General features: G+C 40.0%; 1 protein-coding gene across 5 annotated transcripts in view; it reads left to right on the top strand.

Moving 5' to 3' along the window:
* patj (PATJ crumbs cell polarity complex component) overlaps positions 1-18,314 on the top strand; it is a 234,157-nt gene that overhangs the window by 17,374 nt on the left and 198,469 nt on the right. For all 5 annotated transcript variants that reach the window (XM_060941335.1, XM_060941333.1, XM_060941334.1 and 2 more), the window contains 6 exons: positions 731-911; positions 4,111-4,239; positions 12,254-12,490; positions 14,768-14,870; positions 15,715-15,803; positions 16,121-16,262. In XM_060941335.1, the coding sequence (XP_060797318.1) occupies positions 731-911; positions 4,111-4,239; positions 12,254-12,490; positions 14,768-14,870; positions 15,715-15,803; positions 16,121-16,262 (881 nt within the window). The remainder of the gene's footprint in view (positions 1-730; positions 912-4,110; positions 4,240-12,253; positions 12,491-14,767; positions 14,871-15,714; positions 15,804-16,120; positions 16,263-18,314) is intronic.

Raw genomic sequence — 18,314 nt, 5'->3', positions numbered from 1 at the left:
GTTTTGCCCTGGCCCTCACAGTCCCCTGACCTAAACATCATTGAAAATCTGTGGATAGATCTCAAAAGAGCAGTGCATGCAAGACAGCCCAAGAAACTTGTAGAACTGGAAGCCTTTTGCAAGGACGAATGTGTGAAAATCCCCCAGGTAAGAACTGAAAGATTATTAGCTGGCTACAAAAAGTGTTTACAAGCTGTGATACTTGCCAAAAGGGGGTGTTACTAGGTACTAACCATGCAGGGTGCCCAAACTTTTGCTTCAGGTCCTTTTCATTTTTTGGTATTTTATGTCTGTAAATGATGGAAATAAAAATGTAATCTTGCGGAAAATATTAAAGAAATGTCGTCTTTACCCTTATGCCTTTTGGTGATCAGTTCTTCTGCTCACTTAACTATTCACAGTAACAGACATTTTTCAGCAAGGGTGCCCAAACTTTTGCATGCCACTGTATACAGGCTATACAACCCCAGAGATTTATCAGGGGGAGGTGAAGAGGATATGTTGGGTTGGGATTGTGTCCAGTTGCATATTCAGAGGATCTGGATGATGATTAATTGATAGATGCATAATTAATTAATCTAGCTATCTTTTATTTAATCAAAGTGAAATCATGGGCGCTTTTTTCCCTTTTATGAAAGCAATTTTAATGAATACAGTAATTGTTTTTGTCAAAACATGAAGTCTTTTATCAATTAAAATAAATGGTACCACACTCTGCATCAATGCTCAGAGATGGGAGATTGCAGGAGAATGACCAGATTCTGGCCATCAGTGGGATTCCTCTGGATCAGAATGTTACCCAACAGCAGGCCCTTGCATATCTGCAGCAGCAGAGGGACCGAGTGGAGCTTGTCGTGGCCAAAGACTCTTCGCTCAAGCCAGAAGTTCTCCCATCTGGATCCATTCAGACGGTAAGGCCAGTTCAGATGATTTCACCATAATGAGAGCAGTTTATTGTCCAGGCCTTTTGTAGTGGGTACAACCGTGCCCTGAGGCATTTCTTCAAGTTTAGTTCTAATCTGTATTTGCATTTCTAAAAGTGTTATTTCCCATGATGTAAAATTCCTCCATGTTGCTCCTCTCAAATTAAACGGCTATGTTGTTGTTGGTGGTTATCTCAAGTCCTCGTTACTATGTGTTTTTAATTGGACAGACATTCCCACTAAAAATGAATTTCCAACACCTAGAGGAATGAAAAACATGCAGGTAATTTTCTCTCTCAGCCTGCCGTGTGTGTGTGTGTGTGTGTGTGTGTGTGTGTGAGAGAGAGAATATAAAAAAAAAATCTTCGAGAGGGATAATGAGCCTGGTAAAGATCAACAGCCATGAGATGAAGCTGATTAACTCAAGCCTCTAACAATAAATGCGATCGTTCCCCCTCGTCCACTTTAATTAAAGACGGCTCAAGTGAAGGTCTTCGTGTGAATGTACATGGAGTTGAGGAGAGATATATTTAATGGCAGACGCATTAAGTTATTTAGATTTATTTTAGCCTGCTTAGCGGTGGTTTTTTTTTTTTTTTTTGCTTTTTAATGTGCTTCTTTACTGCTCGTTTTGTTTTAATACCCTTGGATCGAAGCCACGTTGTGCTTATCAGAACCAGGCCTTTGCCTTGTTACTGTGATATTTTTATTTTTTTTATTTTTTTATTTTTCTTCCCCCCCAATCAGGTTATGTTTAACAGAGCACTTGGCAAAAGTCTGAATTTTATTTGATTTGCTTGTTGGCCAGCTTAACTACCTGCCATCGAGTGTCATGACTGCCTGTAACAGGGTAATGGCCAGCAATGGCATGTTGAATCAGGAGAAAATTTGATTTACTGACAAAATGACAGTGGACAGTCGAGGAAGTAGATGGAACATAAAATTCATTATGTTGATTTAATGCTTTAAACATTAATTTTAAATACTTAGCTGCATTGTTCTGAGGGAGAATCCGAGGAGGGAAGAAGTCAGTTTTAGACACTACAGTTATTTAAATTCATGGATACGTTTTATTTTAACAAGCAGAAATAAAATAATTTAACAAAGCCGTGGCATGTTCTGTTTATAATGCCTATATTTAAACAATCCCCCAAATCCCCTTTCCTGCCTCGGTGCATTTCTTTATCATATCCAGCTGAAATAATATTTTTCTGTGCAAGATGGTCCAGGCTTCAGGGGATCACTGCTTCATGGTTCTGTGCCTTAAAAGGCATAGCGTACAGGCTAACTGCAATATGTTTTCCCTTACTTCCTGTGACCTGGTGCCTGCGCCTCTCCATGAACCTGATTTCTGAAGCCTTTGAACAAAATATCTAGGATCCTAATGATCGTGCATGAAAACAATTGAGTGCAGGCGTGACTCGCTAGTCCAGGAGGAATAACAAGGAAGCAATGTGCAAAGGAGTCATATTCCCCAAATTCATAAATTTTGACCCCTTCATCCCCGCGTAATTTTATATTTAAAACTTATTAGCATGTAGTGCTTGTGTGATGGTCAGTATAAATTCTCTTTGTGTTAAATTTTAGAAATGCATTGTTTGAATTCCTAAAAAAACAGGTAATTTAAGTGAATAAATTTTTACTAAAGCTATGCACCTCACAGTTTATAGCTGGACGTTTTTAGGCAATTTAAACACAGTCCAGTGGTACTTAACTAGAAGAGCAAGTTGCAATCATCTCATCTCATTATCTCTAGCCGCTTTATCCTGTTCTACAGGGTCGCAGGCAAGCTGGAGCCTATCCCAGCTGACTACGGGCGAAAGGCGGGGTACACCCTGGACAAGTCGCCAGGTCATCACAGGGCTGACACATAGACACAGACAACCATTCACACTCACATTCACACCTACGCTCAATTTAGAGTCACCAGTTAACCTAACCTGCATGTCTTTGGACTGTGGGGGAAACCGGAGCACCCGGAGGAAACACACGAGGAGAACATGCAAACTCCGCACAGAAAGGCCCTCGCCGGCCACGGGGATCGAACCCGGACCTTCTTGCTGTGAGGCGACAGCGCTAACCACTAATTGCCCAAGTTGCAGTTATGCGGAAGATATAGATCCTCTTTCTTAAACTCCATCACAGGTTAAAATTTTATTTGCTAATGAGTTATTGTTTATTATTATTATTATAGTAACGGTGAATTCAGACAAGCTGATATTGAAAGATAATCCACTCTGAGTTAGTAATAGAGCTCAGCTTTGTTTTGGGCCACATGACTCCACCTTATCATTCATTATTTTTCTATAACCACATGCCTTGTTTTATTCCTTATGTATAACTATGCAAAATAATGCATTTTTTCATGATTTAATTATTTCGATCATTATCCCAGTCCAATCTCGAAGTTAAATTCGTATATGTAACTCTGTACTGATTTTACGAAATTCCTGAGACATACATACTTGCCTTTATATGAGAAGTTTTAATATAAAAACAGCAGAAACTAGTGCGACCCTCTAGATGACTACAAACATATGAGATGAGGTTCTTGAGTTCTTATCTCGGAAATGGTTCTTGTCTAGTGTAGCACAAGTGAAACACCTTGTCTCCTGAAAGGGGTGTGATGAAAACGGCAGAGGACAAGTTTCTCAAGACAGCAGGAAAATTGCTGAGGAAGTCACCCATCAGATAAGGACCTGGTAATAAGAGAAACGAAATGTTCTGATTGCAGGTCATTAATAAGTGCCCAAGGAGAGTGTGGTGATTAGAAGCCTGGACGATGTGGGACAGCGGGTTAGAGCAGCCACAGAAAGACACTCGTGGGGCTTCTTGACCCTGACTTTGATCAGTGACTTGCATGTGTGACATTTGGATAGGAAGAACTTCATATGATGGATGCATTCAGGTCATGCTTGCTCTCACATGATTAAGCTATTTGTCCAGTCAGCGCTGATCTATTGAAACTTTTATTTTCTGACTCTTCATTTTAAGTACGTAGTTTGAGGGATGAAAGTGGATTATAACTGAGGTCAGTTGACCTTTTTTGTCCAAAAGTCATTTCAAATGTACGCACAAGAAGAACAAGGAAATGTAGCATACAAAAACGTTGTGTGCCATTTCAGGTCACTTTAGGTTATTTATTTTAGTCAGAAATAGTTAATGTTCTATTTTTGTGTGTTTACAGGAGCAATGGGGACATGTTGAGGAGATTGAGTTGATGAATGATGGTTCAGGTCTTGGCTTTGGAATTGTGGGTGGAAAGGCTACTGGAGTGGTCGTACGCACTCTGGTGCCAAACAGCGTAGCAGATAAGGTTTGTGTTTCTTCTACACCCTCATCTGACACCTCTGAACCTCATCTCACAGCTTTTCTTAATACAGGAGTGTAAGGTGTGGTGATGTCCTGAAATGATGCTGATGTCTTGTGACATGCCATTTATGATCATTTCATTTGTTCTTATCTGGTTTTGGTTTCATTTTCAGTTTATTTGAGGCCAAGTAAGATTTGATATATGATTTGGTCTTGTTTTAATAAAAAAAAGGCATAATATTAAGAGACATTGGCAGAGGTGCCACCTGAAATCTTTTGCATTTTTGCTTTTTCAGCTAAAGCTGCACTCGGACCAAATGCAAACACGGCTCACCCAGCAGAAAAGCTGGCTCAAAGACACGTATTAGATTCTAGTAGCTCTTTCTTTCGTTCCCCTTCTCTTTCCTTCCTTGAGCATTAATTTACAGAACCTCGTCGGCCTTATAAACCAGCAGAAAGCAAGAAGGTGGGGCAACAGTCTGTCTTTTTTTTTTTTTCTTAATATATAATGATTCACCCAATTCACGATTTTGGGTTCACATTCATTTTCCCACAATATTTGTGAAAAGTTGCATTTTATTTCATCATTTTGAATTGTCATGTGATTTATTGTTGCACAATATATAGTTGCATGTCTACTTTTTAATACCCCCGCTCTGAGGGGGGATAAATACTGGTTTACTCCTGTCTGTCCATATTTCCGTCTGTCTGAAACGCCCTTTTTCTCAGCAACCACAAATCACTTGGTCTTGGTCCCAAACTTCAGCTTGGGGTTCTCTACCATGTATACCGTTTTTCAGGTCCATCACAAATCGACTTCCTGTTTACCGACTGAGTGTATTTACGAAACATATATAGCGTGGATTTACAAAATTTTCATAACACTTTTCTCAGCAACTGCAAATCACAACTACTTGGTACCAAACTTCAGCTTGGGGTTCTATACTGTGTATACCGTTTTCAGGTCTGTCGCACATTGATTTCCTGTTTACTGACTGAATGTATTTACAAAACCTATAGAGATCTTGCAGTCACGTGACCGGAAAGTACACAACCGCCATCTTGTCGGTCAAAAACACAGCTGAATACTGCTGCACTCGTGTACAGAATGGATCAATTTCAACCGACGGACTACACGGCTCATTTTTCTAATGAACAGATAACTAGATACATGTCTAAAATAAATGATCTACAGATTTGTGACCCTTGTGGCTTACCGGACGGAGTTTTCACGACCGGATTTTGAACTGCCAGCGGAATACCCGGACGTGTATGATTACCTCATTAACTTTCCCTCGCTGTTCAGTGGTGAAGCACTGCGTGCCTATAAATCTCTGGACAGTTATCTTGACAGAAATTCAGGATTTGTCAGCGACTCAGATGTGGCATCTTGTAAACAAGAATCCTCATTGGACGGGTAAGTCACTTAAGTATTGAGTATAGCACTGACCAGCCGATTATAGAATAGAATAAGGTAATTCTAGCTGTAATTCCAAATCGTCCATCTTGTTTACATGGATCTGGTGTTGGAGAGGTAGAGGCTTGGCAGTGGAGATTTGAGTGGCTGTTTTCTGAGCTTAGTCAACAGGCTGGCTCTGCCTGCAGCCTCGCTTTTGCTTCCTCTCCTGGCGCTGCCTCCTTCGCTTTGCTTCCGATAACAATCCATGGAGATCCCGCTGGTCTCGCTATCTCGTCCGGAATGTTTTTTTTTTTTTTTTTCTCTTGTCCGGAATGTTGTGCATGCGATGGAAATTGCTACAAACCGTCATTTTCTGCTGGAAACCAATGTCCAGCAAGTCCATACGGTTGTAGTGGATATTGAAGTCCGATACAGACGAACAACACGCAAAAATACACACAAAAAACATAAACATGCACAGGTAGGGAGAGCTTGTAGCCGCAGCCGTTGTAGTAGAATTGTATATAGTATGTTTTTCCAGAAGAAAAGGTAGAAGGCGGAATATGGCGTTTGACCGACAAGACGGCGTCTGTCACAATCTGGATCGGCTGTGACGTCACATGCAAGTGCTCCATAGGGTGGATTTTGATGCTATTTCTCATCTCATTTTCTCTAGCCGCTTTATCCTGTTCTACAGGGTCGCAGGCAAGCTGGAGCCTATCCCAGCTGACTACGGGCGAAAGGTGGGGTACACCCTGGACAAGTCGCCAGGTCATCACAGGGCTGACACATAGACACAGACAACCATTCACATTCACACCTACGCTCAATTTAGAGCAGGGGTCACCAAACTTTTTTTTTTTCTCTGTGGGCCACATTGTCGTTCCTGACTGTGATGGGGGGCCAGGGTCGGGTCAGCTATATAACATATTTGTCTGGGTCATACAATTCTATGACCACCAGCAGGCCTCATTGTGTAGTAGAGATTACTAGCCTGGCACAGTCATCCCCACTACTATATCCCCACTACTATATCAACACTTGATTCCTGGCACATATTTGTTTATCTTTACTAGTGGTTTGCAAAAGTAGTAATCGAGTCTTCATGCTTTGTTTTAATTTGAAATACCACAGATATTCCATTTATTTATTTTCTAATAAAAATAATATCAAAGCTGTCAAGGTAAGAAACATCTGCCTAGTTGAGGTGATTGACACTGGCAAAGGTGAGTGGAAAATTATAAATTGTAGGTAGGCCTGTTGATATTATTAATAATATTAATTATAATTGTGTGCAGCACTTAATAAAGGTCAAATAAATAGGCCTATAAAATAAATACATTAAAAAAACAGTGAAATTATAATAATATGAGCAATGGATCAATAGATCACAGCAGTTGTGCTGTGTCCTGCACGTCATTGCTCTCATCCATGGCCAAAGGAAAAAAACTCGTGGCTCAGTCGACTAAGGCGCCATACCATAAATCTGGGGACCCGGGTTCGATTCCGATCCGAGGTCATTTCCCGATCCCTCCCCGTCTCTCTCTCCAGCTCATTTCCTGTCTCTACACTGTCCTATCCAATAAAGGTGAAAAAAGCCCCCCCCCCCCCCCCCAAAAAAAAAAAAAAATCAATTTTAATTGATAAAATCAACAAAATACAAGATGCAGACATGTTATTATTTGCCAAAAAGCAATTAAAAAAAAATAGGCCATGACCACTTTTGGGGATTGCCTCATAGGGCCGGTTCAAGTGGTGGGGGGCAGAGGGGCTGGGGGGGCCGGTCAAAGGGGGGTGGCGGGCCGTAGTTTGATGACCCCTGATTTAGAGTCACCAGTTAGCCTAACCTGCATGTCTTTGGACTGTGGGGGAAACTGGAGCACCCGGAGGAAACCCACGCGGACACGGGGAGAACATGCAAACTCCACACAAAAAGGCCCTCGCCGGCCACGGGGCTCGAACCCGGACCTTCTTGCTGTGAGGCAACAGCGCTAACCACTACACCACCATGCGGCCCTGATGCTATTTCAAGAAGCAAAATGCTATTTCAAAATGACAGTTTACCAGGATGATGTTTGAAATCCTTGGGGAGAGACACTGCTCTTTTACTTGTTTCAGGGTTAATTATTTGTTGACGTCAGCATTCATAATAAGTGTCCTGTTCCTTTGATCGCTTGCATTCTGATCTAAGCGAGAGCGGGGGGATACGTAAGTGAGCAGTAGCTCACACCTGATCTTGTTCTGAAAAAAATATTTTAAAAAAATGGAGCTGCTCATTTAATTAGTAGTTACACAGAACTCTTGCCTCACTGTCTTACTGGTACTTGGTGTACAGAGCTGAAAAAATTGCCATCCTGTAATTTATTTTATTTTTTTGTCTGCCTCCAAGGATTTTCTTGTTCACCCTGTTGATTTTTCTATGCCATTGCCCTGAGTTCTAATTTAAAAGCACTCGTAATCCCAATTAGATATTTTGAATCTGGGCTGTTTTGTTGGTTTGTACAAAACTAGTCAAAACTTGCAAGCAGTTGATGTGCGTTTCACCTTTTTTAATTACACTACACAAAAGCGATAGGGATTAGTAAAAGAACACTATCCTCTTTTTAGAACCACACATCCTTATACACTTGCTTTTTCTTTCAGCTTCTTTTTTTCTTCCTCCTGTCAGTGTCCAGAGCTCAAGCAACAAAACCATTCTTGTTCAAAAAGCACAGCTCTTGAATTTCACACATCACTGGATCTTATGCTCCAAAAAAGCTGTCAAAATTGGGGCTTTGTTGTCCTTAGCGTTTGCCATTTCAGCCTTTAATGGCTGCACCAGGCCTCAGTGCACTCCTGCTGTCCCGCACACACAGGCACAACCGGGAATTGGAGATTTGCCTCGCACGTTTGCGCATCAAAATGCCTTTCATGTCTTTTTGTTTTTTTCTTTTCTTCCTACAAAGGCTCCTGTTTTCTTCTCCTGTCTGTGTGTAATGATGCTTTTCCTCTTGTGGTTTGTCCTGCCTGAAGTCTTTAGCTGAAGGAAATGTCACTTGGTTTAGTCATGGAAAGGAAGAGCTTTGTGAGCAGTGTGTTAACTATGCAGTTATTACTGTTCTACACAGTCTCTGGCACCTGCTGATGCATCAGTGAAATTAGGTTGTAAAATCTGAGCTTTTGCACTTGTCTGCCTCGAATTTTTAATTTCAAGGTGTCTAATTTTATTTTTAATGATATTAAAATCCAGAGCCAGCTCACCATTATGACTGCATTAGTGTTAACCCTGGAGGTGTTCACTTTTCCGAAGTGTCCATAAATACATTCAGTTTACTGTAAAACAAGAAAATTAATTTGATGGCAGCTTGGTTAGTTACTTTTCAAAAACGTTTAAACCATGTTTGTTTTCTTTACGCTAGCTCTGAGCATTTTTGTTTGCCATCTTCTACTCCCATTTTTAGCTCATGACCTTTTTTTTTTTTTTTTTTAAATGGCACTGAAGGAAAGGCTGTAATTTTCTTCTGTGCCTTTCTTAGACTTGATCCACAGTGAAATTGTTACAAATCCAGACTTGAGTGGAGAATGCTTCTCACTATCCTCACTGATTACTCATTCTCTCTCTCTCTCTCTCTCTCTCTCTCTCTCTCTCTATATATATATATATATATATATATATATATATATATATATATATATATATATATATATATATATACACACTCACCGGCCACTTTATTAGATACAGCTTGCTAGTATTGGGTTGGACCCCCTTTTGCTTTCAGAACTGCCTTACTTCTTCATGGCATAGATTCAACAAGGTGCTGGAAACATTCCTCCGAGATTTTGGTCCATATTGACATAATAGTATCACACACATTGCTACGGATTTGTCGGCTGCGAATCCCCCATTCCACCACATTCCAAAGGTGCTCTATTGGTTTGAAATCTGGTGACTGTGGAAGCCATTTGAGTACAGTGAAGTCTTTGTCATGTTCACGAAACCAGTTTGAGATTATTTGAGCTTTGTGACATGGCGCGTTATCCTGCTGGAAGTAGCCATCAGAAGATGTGGTCATAAAGGGATGGACATGGTCAGCAACAATACTCAGGTAGGTTGTGGCCTTTAAATGATGCTCAATTGGTACTAAGGGGCCCAAAATGTGCCAAGAAAATATCCCCCACACCATTACACCACCAACACCAACCTGAACCATTGATACAAGGCAGGATGGATCCATGCTTTCATGTTGTTTACGCCAAATTCTAACCCTATCATCCACATGTTGCAGCAAAAATCGAGACTCCTCAGACCAGGCAACGTTTTTCCAATCTTCTATTGTCCAATTTTGGTGAGCCTGTGCAAATTGTAGCCTCAGTTTCCTGTTCTTAGCTGACAGGCATGGCACCCGGTGTGGTCTTCTGCTGCTGTAGCCCATCTGCTTCAAGGTTCAATGTGTTGTGCATTCAGAGATGGTCTTCTGCTTACCTTGGTTGTATCAAGTGGTTATCTGAGTTACTGTTGCCCTTCTATCATCTTGAGCCAGTCTGGCCTTTCTCCTCTGACCTCTGGCATGAACAAGGCATTTTTGCCCAGAGAACTGCCGCTCACTGGATACTTTCTCTTTTTCAGACCATTCTCTGTAAACCCTAGAGCTGGTTGTGCATGAAATTCCTAGTAGATCAGCAGTTTCTGAAATATTCAGACCAGTCTGTCTGGCACCAACAACCTTGCCACGTTCAAAGTCACTAAAATCACCTTTCTTCCCCATTCTGATGCTCGGTTTGAACTTCAGCACGTCATCTTGACCATATCTACATGCCTAAATGCACTGAGTTGCTGCTATGTGATTGGCTAATTAGATATCTGTGTTAACAAGTAGTTGAACAGATGTACCTAATAAAGTGGCCAGTGTATGTATGTGTGTATATATATATATATATATATATATATATATATATATATATATATATATATATAATATATATATATATGCACACACATACAGTGGTGCTTGAAAGTTTGTGAACCCTTTAGAATTTTCTATATTTCTGCATAAATATGACCTCAAACATCATCAGATTTTCACACAAGTCCTAAAAGTAGATAAAGAGAACCCAGTTAAACAACTGAGAGAAAAATATTATACTTGGTCATTTATTTATTGAGGAAAATGAGCCAATATTACATATCTGTGAGTGGCAAAAGTATGTGAGCCTTTGCTTTCAGTATCTGGTGTGACCCCCTTGTGCAGCAATAACTGCAACTAAACATTTCCGGTAACTGTTGATCAGTCCTGCACACCGGCTTGGAGGAATTTTAGCCCGTTCCTCCGTACAGAACAGCTTCAACTCTGGGATGTTGGTGGGTTTCCTCACATGAACTGCTCGCTTCAGGTCCTTCCACAACATTTCGATTGGATTAAGGTCAGGACTTTGACTTGGCCATTCCAAAACATTAACTTTATTCTTCTTTAACCATTCTTTGGTAGAACGACTTGTGTGCTTAGGGTCGTCGTCTTGCTGCATGACCCACCTTCTCTTGAGATTCAGTTCATGGACAGATGTCCTGACATTTTCCTTTAGAATTTGCTGGTATAATTCAGAATTCATTGTTCCATCAATGATGGCAAGCCGTCCTGGCCCAGATGCAGCAAAACAGGCCCAAACCATGATACTACCACCACCATGTTTCACAGATGGGATAAGGTTCTTATGCTGGAATGCAGTGTTTTCCTTTCTCCAAACATAACGGTTCTCTTTTAAACCAAAAAGTTCTGTTTTGGTCTCATCCGTCCACAAAACCATTTTTTCAAAAGCCTTCTGGCTTGTCCACGTGATCTTTAGCAAACTGCAGATGAGCAGCAATGTTCTTTTTGGAGAGCAGTGGCTTTCTCCTTGCAACCCTGCTATGCATACTATTGTTGTTCAGTGTTTTCTCCTGATGGTGGACTCATGAACATTAACATTAGCCAATGTGAGAGAGGCCTTCAGTTGCTTAGAAGTTACCCTGAGGTCCTTTGTGACCTCACCGACTATTACACGCCTTGCTCTTGGAGTGATCTTTGTTGGTCGACCACTCCTGGGGAGGGTAACAATGGTCTTGAATTTCCTCCATTTGTACACAATCTGTCTGACTGTGGATTGGTGGAGTCCAAACTCTTTAGAGATGGTTTTGTAACCTTTTCCAGCCTGATGAGCATCAACAACGCTTTTTCTGAGGTCCTCAGAAATCTCCTTTGTTCGTGCCATGATACACTTCCACAAACATGTGTTGTGAAGATCAGACTTTGATAGATCCCTGTTCTTTAAATAAAACAGGGTGCCCACTCACACCTGATTGTCATCCCATTGATTGAAAACACCTGACTCTAATTTCATCTTCAAATTAACTGCTAATCCTAGAGGTTCACATACTTTTGCCACTCACAGATATGTAATATTGGATCATTTTCCTCAATTAAATAAATGACCAATTTTCATATTTTTGTCTCATTTGTTTAACTGGGTTCTCTTTATCTGTTTTTAGGACTTGAGTGAAAATCTGATGTTGTTTTAGGTCATATTTATGTGGGTTCGCAAACTTTCAAGCACCTCCTCTCATATAAAATTTCCTTTATTTTTGCTTCCTAACTTATCTCAGGACGGGCGGCTGAGGACTGGTGACCACATCCTGCGGATTGGGGACACACCCACGCAGGGGCTGACCAGTGAGCAGGTTGTGCAGGTGCTGCAGGCGTGTGGTGTCAGAGTCCGCATGCTAATCGCCCGGGACCCTCTGGGAAATGCACAGCCTCCTCCGCCACCCCCAAATGCGCCTACAACAGCACCCGTTGCCTCCATGCCCCCTCCTATACCAGCACGCAGAACCAGTAAAACGGTAGGGTCATAGAGAGCTTTTGTGCAAAGAGATGTTCACTAACCATCTTCAAGGGATGTTTTCACAAATCTACTGTGTTGTGAATTATAAATAAACTCTGTATGTTGTACATAAAATGTTATCAATACAGAATATCACGAATTTGACGATTTTAAGGAACCAAAAATTCTTATATCAGCCAATATAATTGCATGTTAATCTCCCATGGTTTTGCAGGGTTTTATTACTTCAAATTCTCATGAGTAGTTAAAAAAAAAAAATCAAAACAGTCGTCAACATATAAAACAAGCTTCTTAGAAGCATAATGTAACCTTCAAACAAAAACAACTCTGAAATGAAAGCAAATGTAGTATTTTGTTGGTTTCCAAATGACAACAGTGCAAGGTCACACCTGAACTGCAAAAATTAGGTATGATGTGAAAATCATGATAAATTGTCACGATACACTTTTTCAGAAATAATGTTCTCAATTTGCAGTCACATCATTTTAAGTTTTTAATTGTACTGAAGCTTTACATTGTAAAGTGTTTAAATTGTATTAACTACTTACTAACCGAGTGCGAGGTCTTTATAGGAAAATATCAGACCGAGGTCTCGACAAAAAGACCAAGGTCTGATATTTTCCTGTAAAGATCGAGCAAATGAGGTTAATAAGGAATTTATTACATGGCTTTTTTTTTTTTTTAAGATTAAAATAGACGGTCATTATGATGAGGCATGATGCGGCTTTCAGTTTTCAGTCACATCATATTTGTAACATAGTTAAGTTACACATGCAGAATAAACGGCAATCGGTTTCAAAACTAAATTTCTGTTAGTGGTTTCTGAATGCTCTTTGTTGTTCATTCCTTGAATAACTCGGTGATTTCTTGTTTGTGTTTCAGCCATTTTTGATTTCCAAGTAATCTTTTTTTTTTTTTTTGCCGTTTTTGTTTTTTGCAACGTTTGAAAGCCGGCACCTTGAAAAGAAAGTATATAATTGCCGATGGGCATTAAGGGAAAAATACTGCCTGCGAAGGAACCAAACAGAGCGCACAATTTTACTGGATTTTACCACTCGTGCCTGTGTGTGTGTGTTTACCAGCTGGGAGGTCTGCATTGTGAAATACCGTGACTGAGGTCTTGAAAGTACTGAGCGAGGCCCTCTGGGCCGAGGTCAGTATTCAAGGCCGAGGTCACGGTATTTCACCATAGGGACCGACCTTAAGCTGGTAAATAATATATTTATTTTTTTTCTTTATCAAATTCTAACAGAAAACGAGAGCGCCCGAAAGGGAAAACCGAGCTGAGCCGCCATTTTGAAGCCTCATTCACGGCTGTAATGCAAATTTTCCTCCTCGGTATACAAGTGCACTTCCATGGCAGGAAAAAAACCCTACATTTTGCCACCTATAAATAGGAGTCATTCAGGATTCAGCCATGTTTTTGCTCGGCATTAGCAAGTTACAGGTTTTTAGCTTTCTCCTGAAATGTTTTATTTCTTCTTCCTCAGGGTAGTAAAACTCGCTTTCACTGTGAACACTGTCGTTATCGCTATCCACGCTGTAAAATTAATGCTATTTTCCTGAGAAATGCTGGCAAAAATTTATAAGATTTTTGATAATCTTATAGATGAATCTTATTTAAAAAAAAAAAAAGATAAATGTTGACAAAAAATGCTACTATGTTTGTTGTGAACGAGCGAGTCGCCAGAGGTCCATAACTGGGGTCCGTACCGTAGGATACAGTCCCGCTCACCAGCCAATCAGAGCGCAGGATTTGATGGAAACCGCACTGCGAAAAAAATAAGAGGTTATTAGCTTTATTAATTAATCTGCATTTCAGTGTCAAATATTTTTTTGGATATAAATTTAAAAAAATGTTCTGTTTTAAGGCAGCACTACTATTTCACAGGCAGTTTGTTAGGAAATCTCTTGATCATGATGCATAGTATATCTTACCCAAAGGTCTATGATATTTTGTCATATTGCCCAGCTGTAATTCAGATCATCCAAGAGAACATGAAGGCTTCTTGTAGTTAAACTGTGTTCAAACAGTATCACATTCATGAACACTATCAAAGTACATTCAAAGCACCAATGTCTGCGCTTTGCACCACGAGTTGTCTTAATACTAGCTGATTTTATTGGCCAGTGAAAATTTGCCAGGTGGTTGTTGTACATTAAATATATTTCCTATAGCACTATATGCGCTGCTAAAATGACACACTATGCTGTTTGATAATCTTTTGCTCTGGCATCTTTTGATTATCTTCTTTTGATTGTTGTCTTAATGCAGCTAAACCTTGAGGGCCATGAGATTCATGAAGTGTCATTGAAGAAGAAAGATGGCCAGAGTCTGGGAATTTCTATTGTCGGCTGCAACTCTTCACATAGTGATGGTAAAAAAATATATATATGAGTGATTCCACGCTTATGGGTACTGAAATGGGGACATGAACTTATTTTTAAAAATTCACCTAAAACCATTTCTTTTTTTACCATCAGGTCACAAAACATGTAATCTTTAATGAATGATATGTTAAAAGATAACTTTAATTTTCTGAGATGTAATAAAAACATATTTATATGCCAAAGTCAAGCCTATGAGTTCCAAAATGATGTCTGTTACATTACTTCTGTTACGATTGTCCGTCTCGCGTCTGTTACAAATTAATTACAATCTAGCTATATACCATGTTAATCTTATTGAAAGAATGTGTATGTTTATTCTACTACACATGTTTATTAATTATATTTGCTAAAACATCACCTTCCTATGTTTCAAAAAGTAATTCTACATTGTTAAAATTGAGAATATATATGTCCACAACACTTCTGTTACGTTCTGACTTTGGCATATAAATATGTTTTTATTACATCTCAGAAAATTAAAGTTATCTTTTAACATATCATTCATTAAAGATTACATGTTTTGTGACCTGATGGTAAAAAAAGAAATGGTTTTAGGTGAATTTTTAAAAATAAGTTCATGTCCCCATTTCAGTACCCATAAGCGTGAATCACTATATATATATATATATATATATATATATATATATATATATATATATATATATATATATATATATATATATATTATTTTTTATTTTTTTACTGTATTTAGCTATAAAACAGGCAGCTTTGCATTAATTGACACCACACAGAATTCTGAAACTCTCTTCTAAATTTTTCTCCATGCCTTCTGCTTTTTATTTTTTTATTTTAATGCCTTACCTTTTTCAGACGGATTAGGGGTTTCTGTGAAGAGCGTCATCCCTGGCAGTGCTGCTGAACAGTGCGGAAATATCATGGTCCATGACAGAATAATAGCGGTAGGCTGCTAATTACTTTTTAATGAGCTCTTCTTTAATTATCCCTGTGCGTCTATGAATACTCAGTCACACACACGCACAGATCAGGACACCAGCTGAGCAAGATGTCTCTTCTCTTATTTGTTTGGGGTTTAATAAGGATGGGGAGAACGGAGGATAAGGCAGCTGTCATGTTGAGCTTCAGATCAGGCAGATGTAACTTATGCTAGGCACTCGTTACTTGTACTTGGTTGGACTCCTGATTTTTGTTTCTGAATATTTCTCACTCCCACTCAGTTTTGCGCACGTATTCTCTTTGTCCCTGTCTTTCTGAACAGCTGGATGGAGTTAACCTGCAGGGCTTCACCAGCCAGGAGGTCCTGGATGTGATGAGGCAGACGGGTCAGACTGTGAACCTCACTCTGGTCCGCAAAATCACCTCGCCCAAGAAATCCGCTGTGGAGACATCTCTGGATAAAGGCGAGCACCATGCTCTGTATTGATTATGATCAGTGAAGAGTGACAAGTTGATCTTGCATCACTTCTGATATGTTCTATAAAACCATTAGACAGGCTGCGTGCTAAGCGAAACTGTACTCATGATTTGAGTAGGGAGATACTTTTATAAAGTAGTAAAAAAACCAAACAAACCCATCCTTATCCTTGTAAATACGTCTGTGAAGATTCTCAGTCATCCAGGTCATAGTAAACCGTAGGTGCTAAAGAAGGCAACTGGACTTGCTTGAAATTTTTGAAGGCAAGAACTCCCTTGAAACGTCTTCAAGAATTTGAAGCAAGTCCAGTTGCCTTCTTTAGCACCTACGGATTGTCCTCGTAAAGCTTGTCTTGTCAACTTGCAAAAGGGGGGAGAAAAACCTCTGGAAAAAACAAACAAAAAAAAGCCCCACAAGCCTACCCAGTTTTCTCCAGTTTACCTGAAGATATTAGCTGTCCCACATGTTTGTTGTGCAGCATTTTTGCTGCTTTTGTTTTGAGCTGAAGCTACAGCTAATGCAGCCAACACGTAATAGATGTCTACACAGCTTTCCTAAAAGTGTTTCAGCCTCTGAAACACTGGTTCTATGCAGACTGCTTTGGTGATGTTCTATTGAGGTATTTCACCCACGTGACCAAGTCACGTGACGCAGCCATTTTGGACGGCACGCTTAAGTCCTTCAATGCAAGGCGGTATGAGATGGTGGAGACCTTTGCACATTTTAACAAGAAAGTAAGCTGTGATTCGTGTTAAATTGGATCTGTCTTTTATCACAAACACTGTACCCAGCCTTGGTATGGAGCCCTGTTTATTTATTTCTGTGTCCCGTTTCTTTCTAGCCTCTGTTATTGCATTTTATGTCTGATGTCTGCTACATGCAACCCTAGACAAATTAACACTGCCTTGTTTCACTGCTCAGATGGGTTAACAAACACTGACCCATTTACTTTTTGCTATACATTTTATCAAAATTGCGTTAACTGATAAACTAACCTGAAATGAAATGATCACTGCAAAGTCTGGAGTACTCTGTTGGCTCCCAATCCTGTCTCTTCACAGCTGCAATCCATTTGGCCCTCTTGTCTGGGTCAGTAGGAAACCGGTAGTGATGTGTCGGTCGCGAACGATCCGGTTCAAAGAGCCGGCTCTTTGAAGTGAACGACGGGAGCCGGCTCTTCGGTGGGAGCCGAGTTGGGGAGCCGAATTAGTTTTTTGTCCTTAGGTGCCTCAGAGAGAGAGAGAGAGACATTCACAAAAAAAAGTTGCTGTCCGATTGCGTCTTTGTGTTGTCTATTACCATTCAAAGGAAAAAAAGTAGCATGGTGTACGCCTGCTTTTTTTGGTTGGGGGGATTGATGTCATTCACAGCTGCGAAAATACGAAAATTGGTGTAATGCTTAAAGCTGTGGAGCGCAGGGGAGAGGAGTCTGTGAGGCACCTGAGGAGGGGAAAATCAGCTGTGTATTTTATATTGGTAATATAACACAGTTTTGCATTATGTTTGTGAGAAAATAATTTATTAATTGGTAAGTAAGTTATTTCTATAGCTAGAACATTGTTACACTGCTATACTTTACAAAGCTAACAATGGCTACAAAAACTAAAAAATAAAATGGAAAACATCCTATTGATAAAATATAAATAATAATGTAATTAATTCACTAGTTAATTGCAGCAATTAAATCAAAAATAAAATCTCAGAAGCCGTTTGGGAGCCGAAAGAGCCGGCTCCTTATAGTAAAAAGAGCCGGCTCCCGAAAAAGAGCCGAAATTCCCATCACTAGAAACCGGTAAAAGGAGCGTCCTGCACGCTGTCCCTGTCTGTTGTGGCAGCCCACAGCACAACAAGCAAACACCATGGTTATTTATAGAGTGCTTACTGACAAATTAATCTATTCTAGGTGTCTGTAACACGTTTTTTTTCAAGCCGGTTCTCCCTCTCTGTCTGCAGCGTTAGTATGTAGCTTGACGTTCAAAATGGCGGACACCGGGGCGTCACGTGACCCTGTGACGTCAGGTGAAATACCTCAGTTGTC

The sequence above is a fragment of the Neoarius graeffei genome, chromosome 15, assembly GCF_027579695.1.
Source record: "Neoarius graeffei isolate fNeoGra1 chromosome 15, fNeoGra1.pri, whole genome shotgun sequence".
Lineage (NCBI taxonomy): Eukaryota > Metazoa > Chordata > Actinopteri > Siluriformes > Ariidae > Neoarius > Neoarius graeffei.
Note: the sequence above shows the minus strand (reverse complement) of the source record. Positions and strands in the feature narration are given on the sequence as shown.